We start from the raw sequence: 21,678 nt of genomic DNA, 5'->3' as shown, positions 1-21,678 counted from the left end.
CTTTTACTGCCAGAATCCTTCACAAGAATTCAGTCAGTGACCACGGAACGTCCACTGACCATTTAGGTAAGTAAAAGTGTATGTCAGGGTCTCCAACCTGCAACCTGCAATATGCAGCCATCCTGCATATTTAATCTCTAAACCTAATTAAATACACCTGAACCAGTTAATCAATGTGTTCAGGGTTTATTGGTAATTACAGGCAAAAGTGTTGAAACAGGGTCAGAACTGACATCTGCAGGACTGTAGCTCTCCAGAAACAGGGTTGGAGATCTATGGTGTATGTGCTGTGTTTAGATGTAGGGTTAGGAAATAGAATAGATAGAATATTGGCCTATAGTTTATACTAGATAAAAAAGCATTATGTCAATGGCAAGTCCTCGTTTAAAGGATGGAAACCCAACGTGGGTGTGTACTACATTGGGAGGATCACCTCCCTACAAAAGTCAACCCGATATCAATATATATATATATTTTTTTTTTCATGTCAATTGTGTACTATTTAGGCTATAAGCATTTTCACGAGACCGGGGTCCAAAGGTAGTGTATTATGACCATTTTAATATTGTGGTACAATGTTGTTGGATTCCGTAAAAAACAGTTTATACATCATATGCAAGGGACATGTAAACATATGAAGGGTGGGGATAGGGGATAGAAAAAACGTAACGCCAATGGAAAATCAGCCTAATGATATAAAAGTGTGTGTGTGTGTGTGTGTGTGTGTGTGTGTGTGTGTGTGTGTGTGTGTCTGTCTGGCATGCGTGAACAGAGAATGCGAAATAAAGGTACTTTTACCACCTGGCTTCTGAGTCTTCATTAAGACAATAAACACACATGCACACAAAATAAATCGATTTTTCAATCCTCTGTGTTGTCTTATTTCATTTAGGTCTGAATATGCTTCCTCTTGTCCTTGAGATATAATATTTTACTGTAACATTAATCTCAACAAAATCATGGTATGTTGTTGTCTATGTTGTATCAATGCTCTGTCAAATGTCAGCCAGATAACATGTGGTAAACGCAGAATTAAATGAATTTTACTTAAGGAAAATACACTCATGATTTATGAAAGGTTGCTCCTTCAGGTAACTATCACAGAGCCTAATATAAATACAATAACTTGTATTACAAATATTAGATTAATAGATGAATGAAAAAAGGTAATGTGTACACATATAAACACAGACACAAAGACTCCTAGATTAATTCCCGTATCTTGCGGCTGCACCGGATCTACTGAACGGCGCACGCGCCACGCAGGAGCGTTTTAGCCCGCAATGTGTGAAGAAACGACAGATAAACAACTTGGGGTGCGTTTCCCAAAACCATGGTTGGGACCAACTTTGTTGGTTGCAATGCAATTTCCCATTGCCAACCAACGAAGTTGCTAACAGGTTATCAACTATGGCTTTGGGAAACGCACCCCTGCGCAGGAATTTATAGATGGAGCAGAAAATAACACTACCAAAATATATTTTAGGCTGCATAATAATAATAATAATAATAATAATAATAATAATAATAAATAACATTAATAACCGATGGAGCAGAAAATCGCACTACCAAAATATACTTTATGATGAATAATAATAATATATATATACATGTAGAAGTTGTAACATGCATAGCATTTCAAGTTGTCGTGAAATAGTGTAGTGGGCCTAGGTCTATCCTTAATCAAATAAACTTGGTAATCAGAGTGTGGTTTATGTGATGCATGTTAATGTGTGTCAAAGTGCAGATTGCGCATACCAAAGTGCACTGTCTGATTTTCCCACTCTTCTTGGATGAGCTCAAACACTATCTCAGAGCAGTCCCATGCGGGTTTGGCAGCAGATGGTCATTACAATGGAGTTTCAGTTGGCCTAATTGGAGGGAAATTTGAATAACTGTCACACGCTCGACGCGTGCAGTTTATATGCCACTTTTCCCAGGCTCCCATGCTCTCTTCCTTCCAGGGAATGACCGTTAGATTATCTCTCTGAGTTGCACTTGGTAGCCTACTTTCACACGAGTAAAGTGAGGAATTTGAATATATCCGTTAGACAAAGAAGAGACAAAGCTCATTTAACTGTTGCATGACCTAGATGTTTGATAAGCCACACAAAGATGATGACAACATGATTTTATATCATAAATGAAGTGAATAAGTAAACGCTGGTCACAGAAATACCCCATTTAAAATATGCATTCAAAAATAAGTGTGACAAGTTAATAGGTCTATACCTAAACTATCTTATGTTAACATAGTCTAAGTGTGTTTATCACAGTTCACTGATTTTACAGACTAAAATATTATCACAATAAATAAAGTTAAATCAGTCAGAAATAGATTCTTAAACTTAAATAGATTCTTAAACTTAAACTCTTAAACAATTGCAGGTTACAATTTTTGAACAATAATCTTTGTTAGAAAGTTGATTTACGAAAAAAATTAAATAAAGCATTTTTATGATTAAATGCTTCTCAAATATTATGAATATGGAATCCGATGGACTATGGTAAAAGCAAAATATAACTGAAAAATAAATAAATAAATAAACGATGTAAAACAACAAAGTGACAAAAGTAACAGGATTATGATTGTTGGTTTAGATTTTTTTGTAAACACTGCATGACAATAAACGATCAGTCAGCCAAAGATAAGCTGTCCTGTGAGACTTGTCCCGCACAGCCCCTGAGGGATTATCCATTAATAAGCCTGGCTCGTGCTTTTCGGTGTAGTTAAATAGATGAGGATGGCACGCGTCAGGCACGCGACTGACGCCACATGGGAGGTGTCAGCATAAATCACGCGCCAGCTTCAGCAACTGCTGTTGTACATATGGAGACAATGGGTGCTGCGTATCTGTTACATAAAAAGAAGTCTAGAACGTTACAAGTACGCAAAAGTTATTGTTTCCCCCTTAAAACTTTAAGCACAATATCGGAAATTAACTAGCTTCAGGATACTCATATATCCACTGGGGCAAATAAGATTGTCTCTCGTTTTCAGAGTTTAAAAAGAGGAAGACCAAATAAACGTTATGAAAACATTTTGCACGGCATATAAATAGAAATCATAATATAAAAATAGAAATGAAATAAATAGAAATGTTTTCCATTTGCTAATTTAGTTGTCATAGCACATGAAAAAAAACTAAAAAGAAAGAAAGAAAGAATGAATAATACATTTGTACAGCATGTATAAATTACATTTTATATAATTTGTATTAATGTATTTATTTATGTACATTTAGGCATTTACCACACGCTTTTATCCAAAGCATCAATCAAATTAATAGAAATTTTGAAATGCAATATAATGCATCGTTCACTAGCAGAACGCAAGCATAGAGGACACATAAGTCTAAAGCTATTGAGGTAAAGGGGTGCAGACAGAGCCAGTGGTGGTTTAAGCAAACATCATTATTAGTGTAGTGTTTTAAGAAATAAATGTAAAAGAAAAAAAAATAATTATAATGCCATTAATATAGGCCATTTATTAAACCACAATCTATGTAAAATTATGCATTTAAAGAATGTAGGTCAAATCAAATAACAGAATCACATTATTAATTATATATTAATCTTTATTTTATTTAAAAGTCAATGTCACAACGAACTCATTAGAGCAAAACAATGGTTTAAAAAGTAAATGATTGCTAACAAGAAATTATTGTTAGTGTCAGCGGCACCAAATGCGCACTTTAGCGTCGGCGACTAAAGGGGCAGGGGCCCGGGCCCCAAAGGGTCCAGAACACCGCCCACGAGGAACTGCTTTTTTTTTTTTTTTTTTACATTTATTTGTTATTTCTTACAATCAGTTAACATCAAATCTCACTAACACTGACGTTCAGACGCATCGATAAGTTGCTGCAGCTGTTCGGTGATATACAAATGTTGAGCGAGCCTGCCCTCTATTGGTAATATAGTGTAAGGCCTTTGAGTTAATTTAATCAACACGTGGCACCTGCCTGTTCCAAAATATTGATGTCGAATACAGATGAAGCACGGAGATTTAGTAAGACGCTAGTTTTCGGAATTTGCATTTTGTAGCTATGTCATAATTTGAAAGAGAAAGTAGAAAAACGTTATTCTTCTGCAAATCAAAAATAATGTAGATTTAAGAAACGTAAATGAAACATATGCATAAATGATGCATAGAAAACACCAGACGAGAGAACCTTACTCGTTCAACAAAGCAGCGTCATCATGACGCGCTGTCCCTTCATCTGAGCCGATTTAAGTAGGGCCAACATGTTACTGTTCTCCTCCCCTTAATGGATTATTCACAAGTTGAGTCCCTCAAGACTTCTGAACGACAACAGGCCACATACTTCATCCAAAGAGGACGCATTGGTTTGCGCTTATTGTTTTGTTAGTTTAGGAACGTAACAGGTGAAATATAGGCTGCTGTGAGTGTATACACAAGGTCAGTGTTGCCAATGGATACGTTCAAAGACGACTAGTAAGACTAGTAAAGAGAAATGCTTGGTAGGTTTTCTTTAGATAGCAGATACGCAGTGGATGGAAGTAACAGTTTGTTAAAATGCCATATAATTAATAATAATAGATCGAGAGAATATATTTTTTAGATATATGGTCTGGTGATTCTTAGAAAGAGGGATGGACAGAACGAAGTAATACGCGTTCCGTGGCGTGGACTTCTGTGAGCTGGCGCTTAATGCTGCGCTAACACTCATTAGTTTGGAGGCGCTGCATCATCATGGTGGTCGAGAGGACACTTCTCGCAGCGAGGCAAGGGGATGTGCAAACTCTGAAAGTACAGTTAGCGGAGAAGGTGCTCAACAGCGATGTGAAGGATGTGCTGGGAGCGACTCCCGTGCACCACGCCGCGCGAGCGGGGAAGCTCACCTGCCTGCGGTATTTGGTTGAGGAAGCGGGTTTACCGGCGAGCAGCCTGGCGAGAAACGGCGCAAGCCCTGCGCATGACGCCGCAGCCACGGGAAACCTGAGCTGCCTTCAGTGGCTCGTGACGCACGGAGGATGTCGAGCGGCCGTGAGTATCTTTACGCACTCTTTAAAGGCTAACAGTGTCCGCTTCTGTGTAAATAGACTGAGTTACAGTAATAAAACAGTTACACCAAGTATTACCCTACACTCTTAAAAAATGCTCTTTATTGGCATGGATGGTTCCACGAAGAACATAACCCTAACCCTAACCCTGGGTAGGTTAAGGGTGGGTCAAGGTGTAAGGGATGAGTCAACACAACAGTGTAATTATAAATGCAATTACAAAAATAAATTACAGATGCAATTACATGCAAGTATTTAAAAAAAAAAAAAAAATACAATGTAAAAGCACCTATGTACACAATAAGTGCATCTTATCAAATTATTAATTTAAATGTAAGTACACGCAAGTTAAGGCCACTTAATATTAAGTCGGAGAAAACATAAAAATCTACAAAAATAAATAACTTAATCACAAGGTAAAAATCACAGTACAAGTGTTTGTCTAAAAAAAAAAAAAATACAAATTTCAATTATTCCCATCAGCATAGTATAAATTTGCAGCTATTGTATGCAACATTATTATTTATAATATGATTTTCATAATTTCATGCAATTAGACATGGATCAAGATTTTATTTATTTCTGTCTGTAGTCTAAAACAGGCATTTAAATGAGTGATGTGGTGCTGTTTAATGTTATTTAGTGATTTGGGAAAAAAAATAGCTGTGTGCCTCCATATAGCTCTGTACTCAGTCCCGCCTTTACCCTCATTAGCAACGCCCCTGCTGTCATGCTTAATTTGGCATTTAAAATCACTAAGCTTACCTGACAAAACATAAATAACCCAGTCTAATGAAGACATTGAAAGACGCCCATCAATGTATGCTCAGCACCACCAGCGCCATAAACTGATTCCCTGGCCTTGTCATCACCTCATATGCTAAGAAATCTCATCTCATTAGGAGCAGATCCTTATAACACTCATTTAACCTTCAGTCTCATGGTCAGAGAATTTACTCCACAGTGTTTCCGAGGTCTTATTAAGAGTGTGACTTCAGTTTAGCTGCTTGAACCGTATAATACCGTCCTGCTGGAGTCAAGAGTGTGATTCATGCAGTGGATATAATTATGGAGTGAAGCCAGTGTGTTTGTTTAGTGTTAAGAGCCGACAGGTCTATCAAGCCCATGCAAAACAATGAGAGGAAAAGATTTCAGTGGAACGAGATGGAAGTGCCACAGTGTCTTTATCCAGCTGCTGTTTTCAGGAAAGTGTGGCGTCATATGCCTTACATGAGCATCATAAGCTAAAAAGCAGTTTTGAGTTTGAATAATGGTTACGCATGATTATAAATCTCCAAGGCACTCGGCTTGATATCATTTTAAACCTCATTATCTTTTTACGTACTTTAAGTACACACATATAAATAGTATAACACACAAAGATTAACACATGTTATATATATATATTACTATAGCCTACTTGCAGATACAGTATTACTGAAAAGACTCATGACTGTGTTTCTTTACATACAAAAAATAATTTTGTATTTTGATTTGTTGACTAACATACTAAAGCAAATTTAAAATATTTATTTACAATTTTAATTGTATTGTGTTATTCAATATGATATTTTAGGCTATTCTATTTAAATGTAATAATAGCAACTTTGTCTTTACAAATGTGTATTCAAAAATATATTTAAATAAGTCACAAACAAGTCTCAACAGAAAAGTCATTAAACTGTATTTTAGTTACCATACATGCTTGTCAGTACATTTGGCTGCATGCATTAACCATATTTCAGAGACTTCAGTACTGATTATGAAATGATATATAAATATTTTACTATGTCCTACTCGAGTGGGTCAAATAAAGGACTCAACTTCAACTAATTGCATTTAAAATTAACGTAATCTAAAACCTCGATCAACTATACGATCAACTATTTTTTTATTTAATTGCAAATAGCATGCAATGAAGTGTCCAAAACATTACATGCAGTTCGCACTTAATAATTATGTAATGCATATTTTTTCTGTAATAAATATTAAAAAGTATTTTTGTTAAAGTATGCGAAAGTCTATCTCTTTTTCCCAACAGTGACCTTGTGTCTTTTCCTTAAAAAATAAGTAGAATAACAAGACAAAGAAAACAGATTAAATTAATGAGTGACGATACATATATCTGTTGTTTTGCACGCTTGTATGTCATCATGTGTGTGTTGTATAGTCGGGATTACCATGAACTACAAACTAAGGACATTTAAAGTTTAAAAAGCTTAAAAAAAAAATTGTCACTACATTCAAAAAGTCTCTGCATAGTTATTCAGGGTGTAAAGACCAGCCTGCTTGTGTTAATATGTTTATTTGGATACAGTCATGAGAGTCATGTTGTGTTAATAGCTAATGTTGTATATCATTCTCAGTAGGTGAAACATATTTTCTGCTTTTTATTATTTGATTAAGATGAAATTAAATGTAGAAGTGTAAAAGTAACATTACTATTGCTCTAGGTCCAGTGGTAGACCTCACCTCATCAATTCAGAAAAAGTGTTTGTGGTAATGAACAAGTAACTGGAGCTCTTGCTGTTGTCCGTTTTTCCTTCTGTGCACATGCAGTAGTGGACGTTATCTCTGCCATCACTGGGGAGCGCAACGTCTACAGCAGGGCTTCACGTTACATTATTGTGTTTCATACCTGCGCTGCATGTTCAATGACTGCAAAAAAACTTTGGCCAGTTATATATGATCCAGCAGAGACATATTTACTGAAAATGATTCAAATTTGGTCTCATACGGTATAAATAAATATTCTAAAATACACCCCTGTTCCCTGTCAGTGCTTTATAACATGTAACATCCACATTGTTGCCCTTTAGAAATGCACCAATATATCTGTATTCCAGCCGCATGGGAGTTATTGAGTGATATAGTTTAAATATCTTATTTATTATGTTCTGTGTTGTTTCCAGGGTAAGGACAGCTCAGGGGCGACTGTCCTGCACCTGGCGTCCCGCTTCAGCCATCATGAGATCATTGATTGGCTGCTGAAGAGCGGGGAAGGGGATCCTACTGTTGCCACGGATACGGGGGCGTTGCCTGTTCATTATGCTGCAGCTAAAGGGGACTTACCCTCGCTCAGACTGCTCCTGGAGCACAGCCCACAGTAAGACCGTTTTGTAACACTTTCCTAACCATGCCACAACCCTGCATGACTCGTTAAGATCTTTACATTAGTGTTTTTAAACAGTCCTTATGCGTGAGTTCTAGATGGGGAACAATAGTGTTTTACATAGGTGCATCCTAATTGTTCTTCTAAAGTGCTCTTTTCAAATGCCTATGTTGCACGTGCAAGAAAAAAAAAAACAGTGTGAAGAGTGTGAAATTTTGGACACTTCATTTGCTTTAAACGTACTGGAGGGCTAGACGGTAGAGTAGAATATAAAACAAGCACATAGGGCATAGTAAGTCATTTGGGTCACAACTTTTGTTGTTTTCCTTTTCCTACAAAAAAAACTAACAAACAAACTCTTTTTATTAGAATCTGTGTGGACTGTGTGACAAAGATTGATTTACATTATTCATGACTGGCAACAAGAATTTCCCTTTCTATACTGTATATTAACACACATGGTTTGACTTTATTTTGATGGTCCCTGAAACACATTCGGTTGACTGTTCTGCTGACTCTGAGTGTTAGTGCAGTATTAGTAGACTGCTAGGGTTAGGGTAAGAATACTTTTTAGTCCGTTTTTTACTCAGTATATTGTCTGTTAAGACACGCACACACACTCACTCACACACGTTTGTTTTTGTGAAAAGTGGGTTCACCCCATAGGCGTAATAGTTTTTAAACTGTACAAACTGTATATTCTATGGCCCTTCACCAACCCTACCCCTAACCCTAACCCTCACAGGAAACTTTGTGCATTTTTACTTTCTCCAAAAAACTCATTCTGTATGATTTATAAGCGTTTTGAAAAATGGGGACATGGGTTATGTCCTCATAAGTCACCCTCTCCTTGTAATACCTGTGTCATACCCATGTCATTATACAGAGTTGAGTCCTGATATGTCACAAAAACAAGAGCACACACACACACACACACACACACACAAACAAACATTGATATTTCTAATAGATTCATGTTTACATTTTTATGTATTCTAAACCAGTTTAACAGCAGGGTCAGAGATATTTGTACTTTTTGAAGAAGCAGAAAATGTGAGTTGTGCATGTTCGTTCAAAACACAGTGAGGTGTGTGGTTGCCAAGGGGTTACTATAGTGTTCAGGGTGGTTGCTAAGTGGTAACTTAAACCTCTATGATATTCTGGTCTGTAGACATGGCTCTGGTTTCCTGCAATGGCAGTAAATGAGAATTATTTTTGCTCATTTAATCATCCAACATCGTCCATTTAGGTGTTTACTTATAAAAAAGAAACATAGCTTGTATATGCATAGTGTTTACTGCTTAGTAAACACTAATAAACACTAATTACAACATATCCAACATCCACTGCAACATCTTTATATGAAAAATGATGAAGTCCTTCAGAAAGAGCTCTTGGCTTCAAAAGCCATAAAGAGTATAATGATATTAAAAGATAGATATGATTAGACTTTATTTCCTGCTGTATATGAGGACTGTCTTGTTTATTGCACTGGAGCCTGCTGCCAAGAACAATGTCCACTGTCATTAAACCCAGCATCAGTCAGCTATTACTGCTGGATGAGTGTGTGGTGGGTCAAATTATTCTGTCTATATTGTAGATAGAAAATGTATGTAGAAGCATTAAAACAAGTTTGAGTCAGTGCTACCAAGTGATAGTTTTCAGCCGATCCAGGCACATGACAAAAAGCATGAACCTTGCTTGGTCAGCATTGTGATGGAAAAAAAGTTAAATGTTTGTGATGATCTGAACAAATGCACTGACAGCAAACCATTCAAATTAAATAGTTTTAAAGAAAGAAATGTTTTGAAGAAACTTTAACATCCAAAGAATCTTTCCACTGTTGTGAATGTTAAAGTTTCGTCATGCAATCATAGATGCCAATAAGAAACCTGTATTTTTAGGAGTGGGCTCATAAAACAAAGCAAAGCATAATGTGAAATAAAATACCTTTAAAGGTACAACCACTTGTCAAAAGGGCAGTACTCTTAAAGGGACATACAGTATTTATATATTTACACCTTTATTTATCCCTAAAATGCCTGTAGTAATCACTTACTCTCAGGTACTTATATGTACCTTTGGTCAAACTTTATTTAATTGTTATTATGAAGGAGGTGTTTTTTCCTATTCATATTTTGAATTACACATTGCTCTGTGTTTTAGTGTTGAAGGAAATGTCTGTAAGATTCATAGATGATGTCCAGGCAGAAAGTTACCAGTACCTGTGCTGTTTATCTACAATGTTTTTTCTTCCATTGCATAACCTGGCATTAAAACACACCTCAGCAAATAAATGCACAGACACCATTTAAACTGAACAGAGCTGACATCACTGAATTCAATGATGAACTGCCTTCAACTATCATTTTGCATTATTGACACACTGTTTTCCTAATTAATGTTGTTCACTTGATTTGACGCAATGTATTTTGTTTAAAGTGCTATATAATGTCAGGTTTTTGGCAAGGGAGGAACTCAGGTGCAGACAGGGATTCTCAAACAAAGGGTTTATTACAAAAAGGGGAAAACAAAACCCACGAGGGGGAAAACACGGAGCAAGGTAAAGACTAAATAACTAAAACAGGACTGGACTAACAAGATAAACAAGGACTCTAAATACTAACTATAAACAAACACTCACGGTAATACAAACACTTCTTTAAGGAACAATCACAGAGTGGAACAATCACAATCACAGGTACAGGAACACATCTGAGAAACACAATGAACCGACGCAGGACAGAGCACACTAGGAGATCTAAATAGGGGGAACAATTAAGACACGACAGGTGTTACAGATAGGACAATCACGACACGACTAGGATAACAAGGGGGGCGGGGCAAGGGAACGAGACAACACAAGCACATGGCCCAAAGACAAGGCCATGCGCTTGTACACAAAACACGGGTCTGTCATGATCCTGACTCAAGACTAGGAAAAATCAAGGACACGAGGGCAGAATCATGACAGAACCCCTCCCTTAAGGAGCGGCTTCCAGACGCTCCTCAAGGGAACATCAAACACGGGACACGACTGACATGACAGACTGGGACACAGACACAAACCAACAGGACATGACAAATAACAACAAAGGCAAACATGAGTACACAACGGCAGGGTTGGGGTGACAAATCAAAAAAAACAAACAGGGAAGGGGAGGGGGCGGGACCACAAAGTTCATGGGGGACAGACCAGGGCGGGTGGGTGGGGTAGGAATCCTAGGAGGACAGGACGAAGGCTGACGACGGGGGGTACGGGCAGGTCTGGGTGGTGAGGGGCGGGGAGGGTTCTCGGGATAACTGACAGGAGCAGACACAGGACGCGGGGCAACACTTACGGGACGCGGGGCAACATCAACAGGACGAGGGGCGACTACATCTACAGGACGAGGGGCGACTACATCTACAGGACGAGGGGCGACTACATCTACAGGGCACGGGGCGACTACATCTACAGGGCACGGGGAGACAACATCTACAGGGCACGGGGAGACAACATCTACAGGGCACGGGGAGACAACATCTACTGGGCACGGGGAGACGACAGGACACGGGGATACAACATCTACTGGACACGGGGGCACATCAACGGGACACGGGGCCACATCAACAGGACACGGGGCCACATCAACAGGACACGGGGAGACAACGGCTGGACACTTAGGACTTCTGGGGACAGGGTCAGGGGACAAAACAGGACTGACGGGGACTTCTAAAATTTGGACAAGACGGGACAAATAATCAGAAAAGCTTTAGCAGCTAGGATAATAGGCAGCTCCTTATGGGATGAGACCGACTGTACAAGAGTCTTTGCTGCAGAGTCGGCCGCGGCTCTCTCCTCCGCTCTCACGACTGCAGCTCTCTTCTTTGCCGGCTCGGGCACGCTCACTGTTGCTGGCTCGGGCACGCTCACCGCTGCTGGCTCGGGCACGCCCACCGCTGCTGGCTCGGGCACGCTCACCGCTGCTGGCTCGGGCACGCCAGCTCTCTCCGCTGCTGGCACGGGCACGCCAGCGCTCACCGCTGCTGGCACGGGCACGCCAGCTCGCTCCGCTGCTGGCACGGGCACGCCAGCGCTCACCGGTGATGGCACGGGCACGCCAGCGCTCACCGGTGATGGCTCGGGCACGCTCACCGCTGCTGACTCGGGAGGAGACAGGGTCACAGGACCGGCAGGCCCCTTCTTCTTCCTCTTCCTCCTCGGGCGCGGTGCAGAGGCTACAGCTGGGTCAGAGGCGGGTTGGGGGAGTTTGGTCTCGGACAGGGCAGACTCGGACACCGAAGACTCTGAAGCCGACTCCCATGAAAACCGTCTCCCTCGTTTCATGGGGAGACTGCTGGCTGAGGAGGGCACCTCAGGACTCTGGGAGGGGCTTGCCTGACCCCCCAGGGTTGCCACGGCCAGGACACGACCCTCCGGGATCGCCGGCAGCTGGGTAGGTGGGGACCTCTGGGGCTCCTCCTCTCGCCCGCTCACTCCGGAACGACCTCCCCTGGTCCCCCGGAACACCACAAGGCGAGAGCCCTCAAAACAATCTCGCTGGCTGGCTGATGCCATCCAGCATTGCCTCCTGTCTGCTGAGTTCCTTGGTGGTCGGTTCATTCTGTCAGGTTTTTGGCAAGGGAGGAACTCAGGTGCAGACAGGGATTCTCAAACAAAGGGTTTATTACAAAAAGGGGAAAACAAAACCCACGAGGGGGAAAACACGGCGCAAGGTAAAGACTAAATAACTAAAACAGGACTGGACTAACAAGATAAACAAGGACTCTAAATACTAACTATAAACAAACACTCACGGTAATACAAACACTTCTTTAAGGAACAATCACAGAGTGGAACAATCACAATCACAGGTACAGGAACACATCTGAGAAACACAATGAACCGACGCAGGACAGAGCACACTAGGAGATCTAAATAGGGGGAACAATTAAGACACGACAGGTGTTACAGATAGGACAATCACGACACGACTAGGATAACAAGGGGGGCGGGGCAAGGGAACGAGACAACACAAGCACATGGCCCAAAGACAAGGCCATGCGCTTGTACACAAAACACGGGTCTGTCATGATCCTGCCTCAAGACTAGGAAAAATCAAGGACACGAGGGCAGAATCATGACATATAAAAAAAGGTGACTTGACTTGACTTGACCTCAGAGAACTGTGCTCTGGAAACTGAATTTGAGCATTTCGTGTTGTTATCTGATTTGAATAATTTCTTTTGTGAACCGGTTGCTAAAACACCACACACCGTGAGTGAAAATAAATAATGCTGTCAATTTATTCTTAGTAAATCCGTCCTGTGAAAGTTTAATCAGGAAGAGAGATATTGCTAATTCTCGTTCAGCACTGTGTACTCTCGTCTCAATGGAGACGTCAGTATCAGACAAGTGATAAACTAATGAGGTAAACAAATACTCTTGAATAGAAGTCTGCTATGTAGGAGATTTCTGCACTGTGATGATAGGCTTGCTTTTGGAGGGTAAAGATAAAAGTCTGATGTCAGAGGGGTCAGGGCATGTGTATTATCTTCTCTTCTTGTTACAGGGAAGGTCTCTTGGTCAAGGGTCATGAATCTTGACATAGTTGTTAAAATGATACCTTATGTGGGTCCTAGTGTTGTGGGATGATATAAAGTCAAGTCAAGTCACCTTTATTTATATAGCGCTTTAAACAAAATACATTGCGTCAAAGCAACTGAACAACATTCATTTGGAAAACAGTGTGTCAATAATGCAAAATGATAGTTAAAGGCAGTTCATCATTGAATTCAGTGATGTCATCTCTGTTCAGTTTAAATAGTGTCTGTGCATTTACTTGCAATCAAGTCAATGATATCACTGTAGATGAAGTGACCCCAACTAAGCAAGCCAGAGGGGACACAGCTTACTGATGTAGACAGTCTTCTGTCACAATGGTTGGTCTAATGCGATATGCAGTGAATGTCACTGTTGAAATAATGACGACAAACCTTAGAGAGGTTTGTATTAGTCTAAATCTATCAAAAGGAATCAAATGAGGTGTATAGATTAGGGTTGTGTATAGATTAGGGTGTGTAGTATAACATGAAGTGTGACACCTGTGAAGCATTACATTTCAAATAAAGCAAAAATGATGGAACAAAAAATAGTAAAGTAGTCATCTGGTGCTGGTTTGTTACAGCAGCATCTTGTAGATTTCAGACCTATTAATTATTAGAAGTAATTACTGCACCACCTGCATGTGACATCATCAACAACAGATTCCATATTTTTGAAGCAATGTGGTTTAAATAACACGACTAGCCGGTTCGTTTATCTAACGATGCGTATGTTAGTTAATCAGCAACTTGTGCTGTTGTATGAAAAACACACCCCGGACTGATTAAGGTATGTCATACCATTTTAAAATCATAGTTTATCTACATTTTCATCTTCAGAACACAAATGATTTTTCAAATAAAATTCAAGAGATTGCTATCTTTCTGTCTACGGTTTGGTTTAGGGTTAGTTGTTTGTTATTATGTATAATTTATTGTTATTCCTATAGTAAGTACATGTAACATATGAAACATGGACACTGTAAAATTGTGGTTTACTAGCTAATTTTGCCTCAATAAACTCCTAATTTTCTGCTTATTAACAGTTAGTAAGGTAGTTGTTAAGTTTAGGTATTGGGTAGGATCAGGAATATAGGATATGGTAAATTATGTGTTTTATAAGTACTAATAAACAGCCAACATGTTAATAGTAGACATGCTAATAAGCAACTATTTAATAGTGAGAATTGGTCCCAATACTAAAGTGTTACCTTAAAATTATATACCATTTACAGACTACTGTTACCTGTTAAAGGAACGCAGGCTTTCGACAGTGTAAAATTAGCATTTACCCTGCAATATATAATAGAAAATAAAAAGCATAATACGATTGCCCGCGAGAAATGTTGTGTTCTTCTGCTATCTCACTGTCTTTTGACCGTGGCGGGACACACCGAGCATTACCGACTCTGGTCAGACTGACTGCTCAATTGGAGCACGCGGTTGGCCCCATTAGGGTATCAGTGTCTTTTGTGAAAGGAGAATATGTGCTGGGACAGATGTAGAAAAAGGGAATGAACCGGCGATTTATGAGATGCGATCAAATTGGGGTGTTGCTCATGCGTATCCTGTTCTCACAGGCCATGCAGGACACGCTGTGGTTCTGTTGTGATAACGCTAATGGTTCACATGAATGCATTGGTCATAAAACTCGGTGTAGACATAAGGTGCACAAAGGGGGTGGGAGGCAGTTACACAACCAGCTAATGCAGATTAGGGGCACTAACTCGCTTTAATGACCTCATGTGTCAGAGATGGGAGGATGGACTCTTATTTGCACAAAGTGTAAGAATCAAAGCTGACAGAGAGCTGTTGATGTATTTTTGTGAAATATGATTTAGATCCACTGATGAGAAACAGACCAAAATCAATTCCTTAGATTCTTGTTTTTGTTTTGTTTTTTATTCACTTATTTTACAGAAGTTTTTCTCAGTTTTAACTAAGTCTATCTGAGTGTTTTTGAAACATATAGTGAAGTGTATAATATTATATATATTATAGTATAACAACACTTTAATGAATGCAACAGCATACTGTAGTATTTACTATTGAGAACTGCAATAAATACTGTAGTATACTTAAGTCTTTACTACAGTAAACTGTTGTGTATTGTAGTATAATATACCTATAGTTGTAGAAAAAAGTACAATATTCGGTGAAGTCATTTGTTTATATTAGGCTACTATAGCTGTTATATTACCACAGCAACTATAGAATTACCACAGTAAATGAAAGTACTTTACTATAGTATGGCTCAAAAACAATGTACTATTCACTATAAATTACTGTAGTATTTTTTTCATGTGGGAAAGTTTCAGTGCAGATGTTGTTCTTACATGATTCTAAATGATTTTTAAAATGAATTCGTAGTGTTCATTCTGTTTATTTATTCTGAGATTTGGTATTTTCCTTGAGAAAGCAATATGTTAGATACATTATTTATACTATTATAAAGTACTACTTACATTTCAATCAATCAATCAATATCAATAATATAAAAAAATCATATTGTTTGTAATTAGTTATTTTGAAATTTAGTAATTTTTAGAGTGAGAAGTAAAATGATAATTACTTAATGTATATACAGTATAATTTAGGATTTATATATATATATATATATATATATATATATATATATTCACCATGATACACTGTAAAAAGTGGTAACCTACAATTAATGTTTTTATATGATTTTACCTTATAGTGCTTTTATTTATTTTATTTTTTTACCTTATATATTTAGGTTGGTTGAGTAATGTTAAATAACATTTTTTTTTTCATGTTACTTTTTACTTTTTTAGGCTACCTGCCTTTTTAATGTATAACAGCTATAGATACAGGGTGGTTTATGAGATGAGATCGTAAAGCAGTAAAAAAGGAGCATTTTCATCATATCTCTCAGTCTAACAGGGTTGTTGTAAAGGGATTGCGTATGTGAATATGTGTCCCTCCCTTCAGCTCTTTCTCTAAGCCCTCCTCTGAGAGAAGTAGCATCATCCAATTCTTTTTTTTTTCCTCGTTCTTTTCAAATAATCTGTTCATCCACTTTGAATTTGAATTATTTTTCAGACTGATGCTATTCTCAATTTCATCTCATTTACTCAATTATCAGATTGGAGCACATGGAAAAGTGCTACTGGTACATTATTCCAAATTCTCCTTTTGTCCAACTTCAGCCTGGTTCTATTATCATTTACAGTTAGTTGACTTGTTCTTGTTTATCTAGGTCTTCCTCATGAAAGAACATTACTGTAACAATAATAGTAAAAACAATGATTAACTGCCTTGCGAATAAGAGGTCAAGTGGGACTTTGTTGGTTGAAGTGCTTTGCTCTGCCACACATCTTCTGACAGCTGCTTCTGTTACCTTTTCACTCGAGCCTAAATTATTCATACAGGAAGGACAGCTGTACTGCAAGTAAGGCTGTATCAGGTCAGGGACCTTTGTGAACGTACAATAGTGTTGTGATGTCATTACAAACATTGTTTCAGCTGAGAAAGTCCTAGGCTCCTCGATATGAAAATAACATGATGATACACAATCAATACTCTACATTGGCTTCACTGATGAAACAAGAATCTCACTTGAATACGATTCTAAATGTATTGTATTTCTCTTTGTCAATATAATAGCCATATAAATAACCAATGTTTCATTGTGTGTTTTATTTGTAGTCATTATAGGTTTGTGTGTGTGTGTGTGTGTGTGTGTGTGTGTGTGTGTGTGTGTGTGTGTGTGTGTGTGTGTGTGGTGCTCTGCCCCACCCCCCACCACCCCCAGCACACGGGTGACTGTGCCTGTTAGGGTTACACTCATTAAAGATTCACACGTCTGATCACTTCCTAATGACTGAGCCCCTGATTAATTCCTCTTCCTGTTTTAAAAATTCAGCATCTCTTTATTTTCTTTGGAAGCCTCTCCACCACAGTCACATGTTTGTTATTTCGATGTGTTTGTTAGATTAGTATCACATCATCTGAGTCATCCAGTAATGTCAGTATCCACTGTGAAACATTTCCATTGTATGCAGAATTTATTTGCAGTGCTATTAAATTGCCCGCCGTGGTTTGTCTGATTGTTGAATTAGATTATTCCCGCAGTCAGACTGTGTACCTGGTTACTGGCAGGTTGCTCTTTAATCCTGTGTTTCTCTCTCTCTCTCTTTCTCTCTCTCTCTCTCTCTCTCTCTCTCTCTCTTTCTCTCTCTCTCTCTCTCTTTCTCTCTCTCTCTCTCTCTCTCTCTCTCTGTGTGTACAAAGAGAGAGAGCCCACAATGCAATCATACAAAACTAGATCATTCCTGTTATAATCAGCAAGACTGCAATGTGAGTGCACAACTTCAACAAAACTGCAATGGGAAGTTGTGAATCTGCGGTAGTTATCTTTGTTGATTATAACAGTAGTACTGTCAAAATATCAATGAGATATACATTTTCCATGCCATGATAAAGCTTGGACTAGAATACTGGCATACTCGTTTCTGTGATGAACAGACAAAGCATTGAGTAGCCTAAATTAAAGTAGTCATTGATAAACATTTTTTACAGAAGTTAAATTCATCTTCAGATCATCTATAATCTTGGGTTTATTAAGCAATCTTAATCCAATTTTGTTTAAAAATGCTTAACATAATGATGTTTATATGTCACATTGGAAATGTTAGGCTAGTGCTAAATAAAGTTTGCACACTTTGCACAGTACACTCTTAAAAACAAAGGTTCCAAAATGGGTTTTTCATAGTGATGTCATAGTTTTGGTTCACCAAAGAACCTTTCAGTGAACGGTTCTTAAAAGAACCATTTTTTCTCAGTGTGAAGAAACATTTTATAATCTAAATAAACCTTTTCCACTGTAAAGAACCTTTTGTGGAATGAAAAGGTTCCTTGGATGGTAAAGTTTATTTGTGGAACCATTGATTGCCAAATAAAGGAAATAAATTTTTAATATAGTGTATACATTCTATATTGCAGTAATTCAGTAACCACATGACACATACATACTGTAACTATATTTTTTGCATTACTTTTCAAAAGAAAGAATGTTCAGAGGGACGAGGGGATACAAGAGCAAAATATGTTGGCTTCATCACTGTCTCCTCTCCACCTGTAAGCTGGTGTGTGGTGGGTGTTTTAGTGCAATATGGCTGCCGTCACATAATCCAGGTGAATGCTGCACATTGGTGGTGGTTGAGGAGATTCCCCCTTTCATGTAAAGCACTTTGAGCACACACAAAAGTGCTATATAAATGTAACGAACTATTATTATTATTATTATTATGTAAGGTTGAATCCAAACCATAAAGAAAAAACAATTGCATTTCTTCTAGTAAGACTCCACATAGTTTTGTCTCTTGTACAGAGCCAGAGAATACTGCAAATACAAATACGGTGAAGCAGCACTGATCCTCTTAAGAGACTCATTGATGCCTCATCAGTCTGTGTCCAAATAAAGCTGAGCTTTATAGTATTTATAGGAAGATTCCTGTTCTCTTCTAGAACTCCTGCTGTGACTTTGAGGAAGGATCTGGGACAGACATATTCATGCTGGATGCTTCCCCTGGAAACAGAAAAACACTGGACTGGTGTATCACTTTGTCTCAGAGGGTCAACAATGTCTCTGGGACCTCGTATTAATGATTCGTAATTTTATTAGGTTTCGGGTTGAATTGGTCAGGAAAACTAAGGAAAATCTCAAATCACAGAGGAGAATTTGGTGGTTTTTCTTTTATTTATTTTGGAAATAAATATGACCTCAGTATTTATAGACATTCAGAAGTTATAATAATTAGAATCTACTATATGATACTTCAGTGATCCCATTTTACTCTGGAGTATTGATCGGAAATCTTTGAACTAGTCTTATTTTGATCAAGGTGCGAAAATGTAGAGAATTGCTGTTAAATGTTGGTTGAACTAGCAGAAATACAAAAAGATAGACAGATAATTAATTTGCATTTTAAGTGCTCACATGTGTCAGATTTGTTGTACACTTTAAACACAAATATCTTTTACCTTTTCTGAGTGGTCCATGTCTTCTTCTTGGTCGCCAATAGTCAAAAGTCCTCTCTCAAAGGTATAGCTCACCCAAAAATGAAAATTTTATGTTTATCTGCTTACTTTCAGTGCAACGGTTTGAGTTAAAAATTAATTTCATTTTTGTGTGAACTCTCCCTCTCTTAAAATTATTGGCTGCATATATGGTTTGGGCCTCTTCCTCAATGTATATAAAAGACTAATGTTTGCGTATATTTTATAATCTGTCATTGGAAAAACAAAAGTCCAAACAAAGTTGGAAGATAAATGCCTTTCAAACATTTATGCTGTGGACACAAAAAAACACATAAAATCATAAAGCTTGTTACTCTTCTGATTTACTATGCAGATGATATATGTCAGTTTTGATTCATCCAAGACTCTTATTTTAATATAGTTTTGTCTGTTGTGTCTGTCTTCATCTCCTGAATTCCTGCCTGTAGTTCCTGTTACATTAGTTTCTGTGAGAATGTCATCTGTTGCCTTGATTATTGATCATTCCCACCTGTGCCTTGTTTCAATCCTCTTTGTCTTCTGTATTTATGTCACTGGTCCAATTCATAGCTTTCAGAACATTACCAGCTTACAAGTTGTAATTTCGAGCACGTGAAGGCTTTGGCTTTGATAGTGTTTGTCAATTAAAAAAATAGATAAAAAACATGCAAAAAGGAACTGGACGCCGTTATTTTCCCGCTATTTAACGTTTCGGGCAAAATACCTTTGTCAGGCACAAACATATAACCCCGGCTTAGAAACACATAATTCAGCTCTGAGTAGAATGTCACATGTTGTCATCTTTTTAATTATGGTAATTACGACATGGTGTGAACACAGCTTTATATTCCCCTGGTTGGTTTAATTCTCTGTCTGGTGTTGTCTTTACCAGCTGTGAATCCTATTAAGTTGGATTGTCTTTGTTGTTTTTATTTTGGTTAATAAAGTAATTAAACTTCGCCTTAATCTACATCTCCTCATCTTTGCATGACCCGTCATGATTATATAACAAGGAAAATTACATTAGACAGATTTACTCTGAAGGTATCTACCTGAGTATCTACGTAGATATCTAGAGACCAGAATATCATAGATCTGCGGGTGGCTTCTTTTGACTTCAGACAAAAATCAACCATCAAGAAACCACAATAACAATGCATTAAAAAGCCAAAAACCCAACAGCATCATGCTAACACTTTAATTAATATTGGCTCGACACTGATAACACCCTTGTATCATGGTGTTGAGATAATATGAAATATTATCGGGGGCTCTGGTAGTCTAGTTAGCAACTTTCTGCTGTCATATTTTCATTAAATGTCAGTATAAACACATGCAGTAATACTTAAAATTATCATTAATATGATATGATTTTGAAGGGGCAGGGTTTTGCTCACGTTACATGTTTTTACACTCAGAAAGGATGTTTACATGACTGTTAGAAAGGAGATAGAAATACTATTGATATAGAAACATTAAACATTTGTCATATCTCTAATCAGCTTCTATTTAAATTTTGGTGTTTTTGCTTTTGTTTTAGAGTTGTCAATTTCCAAACGAAGAATGGTGCCACACCACTATACCTTGCATGTCAGGAGGGCCACCTGGAAGTCGTCCAGTACCTAGTGAAGGACTGCGGGGCGGAGCCAAGTATCAGAGCCAATGATGGGATGACACCGTTGCACGCTGCTGCCCAGATGGGACACAACACTGTCATTGTCTGGCTGGTGAGCCAAAAACTGTTTTTATTCACAAGATGGCCTTAATGGATGAGTATAGCACTGCGAATGTAATGTTTTATGTATGTATGCAGCATTCAATTTCCAATATTTTGCTACAGAATGTTTCCAGGCTTAAAACAAGTTAAGCTCTATCAACATAATGTTGGTTGTCACAGAAATACATTTTTACTTTTAAGAATGGAACAT

General features: G+C 38.2%; 1 protein-coding gene across 5 annotated transcripts in view; it reads left to right on the top strand.

Annotated features, from left to right (window-relative positions):
- Positions 1-4,277: 4,277 nt before the first annotated feature.
- espn (espin) overlaps positions 4,278-21,678 on the top strand; it is a 67,786-nt gene continuing 50,385 nt past the window's right edge. For 3 of the 5 annotated variants that reach the window (XR_008154741.1, XR_008154740.1, XM_052562901.1), the window contains exons 1-3: positions 4,278-5,008; positions 7,938-8,131; positions 21,291-21,477. Coding sequence is in view for 1 of the 5 variants with exons in the window: in XM_052562901.1 (XP_052418861.1) it covers positions 4,715-5,008; positions 7,938-8,131; positions 21,291-21,477 (675 nt within the window). In the remaining 4 variants the exon portion in view is untranslated. The remainder of the gene's footprint in view (positions 5,009-7,937; positions 8,132-21,290; positions 21,478-21,678) is intronic. The other 2 variants (XR_008154743.1, XR_008154742.1) reach the window with 1 other exon arrangement.

This window comes from Carassius gibelio, chromosome B8 (assembly GCF_023724105.1).
Source record: "Carassius gibelio isolate Cgi1373 ecotype wild population from Czech Republic chromosome B8, carGib1.2-hapl.c, whole genome shotgun sequence".
NCBI lineage: Eukaryota > Metazoa > Chordata > Actinopteri > Cypriniformes > Cyprinidae > Carassius > Carassius gibelio.
The sequence above is the reverse complement of the archived record's forward strand: the minus strand, read 5'-3'. Positions and strand labels throughout refer to the sequence as shown.